Here is a 2835-nt window from a genome sequence, read left to right as displayed (position 1 = left end):
TTCTTCTGGAGCACGGGTAGGAAACTGAGGTCCAAGCCAAGCTTGTGGGTTACCACGTACGAAGGTATCCCTGTCATGTCTTTATGGGACTAAGCAAAACAATCACAATTATCTCTTAAATAATTAAGAAATAATTTACTGAGCTCCGGGGTCAACCCCGTTCCCAGGTATACCTTTCTTTCTGGTTAATTCGGATACAAAGCAATCTGCTCAAGCTCTTTGGCCATGGACTTGGTGGCATCAGAGTCGTTAGGTGGCTGGAAGTATCTCGAAACCCCGTATTCATCCTCAACTTCCTGAGGACCCACCTCGTTCTTATCTCCTGAGGGAATTTGATGAACTGTGTTTGGTGTGGGTTCCGAATCATGTGATTGCTATTTGTCGGTTGCGGCTGATTTTTTTTTCTTTGGGTTCCTCAATCGCTAACATTTCCTTTGATGTCGGTTGCTCCTCCCTGATCTTCTTGATCCCTTCTGGAGTGGGAAACTTCAGCGATAAATGAAGAATCAATGGAACAACCTTCATGTCATGGATCCAAAGTCTCCTATAGATTGCGATATATCTCATATCACCGTCGATCATGTAGAACTTTGTAATTTTGATGACTCCTCCAGCTTTCACGGGCAAGTCGATATCTCCCTTGGTAGTTTCACTGGACGTGTTGAAACCAGAAAGAGTTCTTGCAGTCGGAATGATTTTCTCTAGTAATCCCATCTCTTCCAACACTTTCCATCGGATATTATTGGTTGAACTCCCCGGATTGACCATTACGCGCTTTACATGGCAGCGATCGATCAACACGATGATAACTAAGGCATCATTGTGCGGTAATGTGATGCCTTCCGCATCCTCATTAGTGAGAGTGATCATGCCTTCATTCGGGAGCTCACAAATCATTTTTTCTCGTGTTATTGAGATTTTGATCTTCTTGGATGCGGTAAAACTGGTACCGACGATCATAGATCCGCCAAAAATCATATTGATAACATGTGGATGGGTGTCGAGAGCATTTTTCTCCTCTGCAGGCCTGGATCTTCCATAATTTTTTCTCGCCTTTTCACTTAGATATTCCCGGAGATGTCCTCTAGCGAGCATGTTGGCCACCTCCTCCCGAAGATATCTACAATCTTTGGTATTGTGCCCATGGGTCCCGTGGAAGTCACAACACACCGTTTGATCCCTGGTACTAGGATCGAACCATAGAGACTTTGGAGGACGGGACGCCGGATGGGTCCTTAGCACGACCACCATTTATGATTCATTGGTGGTAAAGTTGCAATCCGTAAGCTTCGGATACTCCGTTTCCTTTGAAAAAGCCGTAGAAGGATTGTTCTTATGTTGCAACACACGATCATTCTTTTCATGAATTTCTTTCTTGCTGGAATTTGGCTTTTCTAAAAATCAATTTCCCGACTCACCATCGGACATTTCTAGCAGTGGATAAAGTTGAGAACGATTCTTCGAAGAACTTCGATCTAGGCCGAATCCTCTATTTGATTTTCCGGAAGGGTTTCTTGCAAGAGCCCCCAGCAGGCCATCTTTCACTCAGATCTTCGATTTATACTTGTTATGGAGATCCTCCCAAGTCATAGCCTGAAACTCCAGGAGATTTTTTTTAGCATCTGATAAGTGGTGATTTTACCACTTATTCTAGCTATTTTGCCTTGGTTTTTGTTGTCATTTGGATGTTATCAATTTTAGCGTCATTGTCGGGGAACAATTTGGCGTATTTAGTCCAGTTTGGGAAATAAGCTAACTTTCTTTGGTCCAAACTTGTGAATATTTGTGTAATTATTTTCTTTTTATTTTATTTTACTTTTGTGTGTTTAAGGCATCATTCCATGAAAATAGGTCGGATGCTAGTTATTCATACTTTGATGACCTACGTCCTTATTGTGAAGGATAGTTATTCATACTTTGATGACCTACGTCCTTATTGTGAAGGACCTCACACTTGGCAAACTTGTTTAAAGTCTCCCGGAGCAGGATTGTGCGCACAATTTTGAACCCTTGAGTGAAGCATATGTGATAGATGTGGTGGTCAAAATGGTCATTTGTCTAATTGTGCTTATGTATCCTTCCCTTCCCCGAAAGCCCCACTATGACAATTCTAGTTTATGTTGTGACATTGATAGGGATATGGAAGTGGAAGAAGTCGAGATTAGTCAAAATAGAGAGTTTAAGCTCATGATGGAAGGCCTACTTCAAGGAGGAAATGAAAAGCAAAGAAGCCTTAGAGGAGTACTTGGAAACTAGTCTCCAAAATGGCTTGATGAATGAACACAAAAAATCCTCCATGGGAATTTGAACATATAAAGATGAACTCTCAAATGCTTAATATGAGAAAATAATGCCTATGTTGGAGGGCAATTATGAAAATGAGGAATCAAGAATTGAACACCCTCCAACCGAATCCATGCTTACTGGAGATGCCAAAGAAGAAAAATGTCACGCCCCGAACCATGGCCTGGGAGTGACACGACACTTGGTGCCTGCACGCATTTGATCGAACGAACCAACTGGCTGGCTGGATCAACATATGATATAACTGTAAGCTGAATATAAACACACAACATGCTAATCTACTAAAGAGTCTGACTGAAATATCATAAATGTGGAAAGTACTGAAAAGTCTGCAAGTATAAACGAGTAGCCAACAAGGCTAACACATAAAAACTTGCTAATATGTGACTGACTGGACTATAGTCTACGAAGCCTCTAAGGATTACTGAAATGCTAACTATTTACCGGGACAAGGTCCCTGGCATACCTTACTAACTGAAATACTATAAAGATTGAAAAAGAGGGACAATGCTCCAAAAGACTGAAGCTCAC

General features: G+C 41.6%; 1 protein-coding gene across 1 annotated transcript; it reads right to left on the bottom strand.

The window, feature by feature from the left end:
• Nucleotides 1-363: 363 nt before the first annotated feature.
• Nucleotides 364-897, bottom strand: LOC132062296 (uncharacterized). The gene has a single exon (XM_059454895.1). It carries the CDS (start codon nucleotides 895-897, stop codon nucleotides 364-366), a length of 534 nt encoding a protein of 177 aa, XP_059310878.1.
• Between the last annotated feature and the right edge of the window lie 1938 nt (nucleotides 898-2835).

The sequence above is a fragment of the Lycium ferocissimum genome, chromosome 7 (assembly GCF_029784015.1).
Source record: "Lycium ferocissimum isolate CSIRO_LF1 chromosome 7, AGI_CSIRO_Lferr_CH_V1, whole genome shotgun sequence".
Taxonomy (NCBI): Eukaryota; Viridiplantae; Streptophyta; class Magnoliopsida; order Solanales; family Solanaceae; genus Lycium; species Lycium ferocissimum.
Note: the sequence above shows the minus strand (reverse complement) of the source record. Positions and strands in the feature narration are given on the sequence as shown.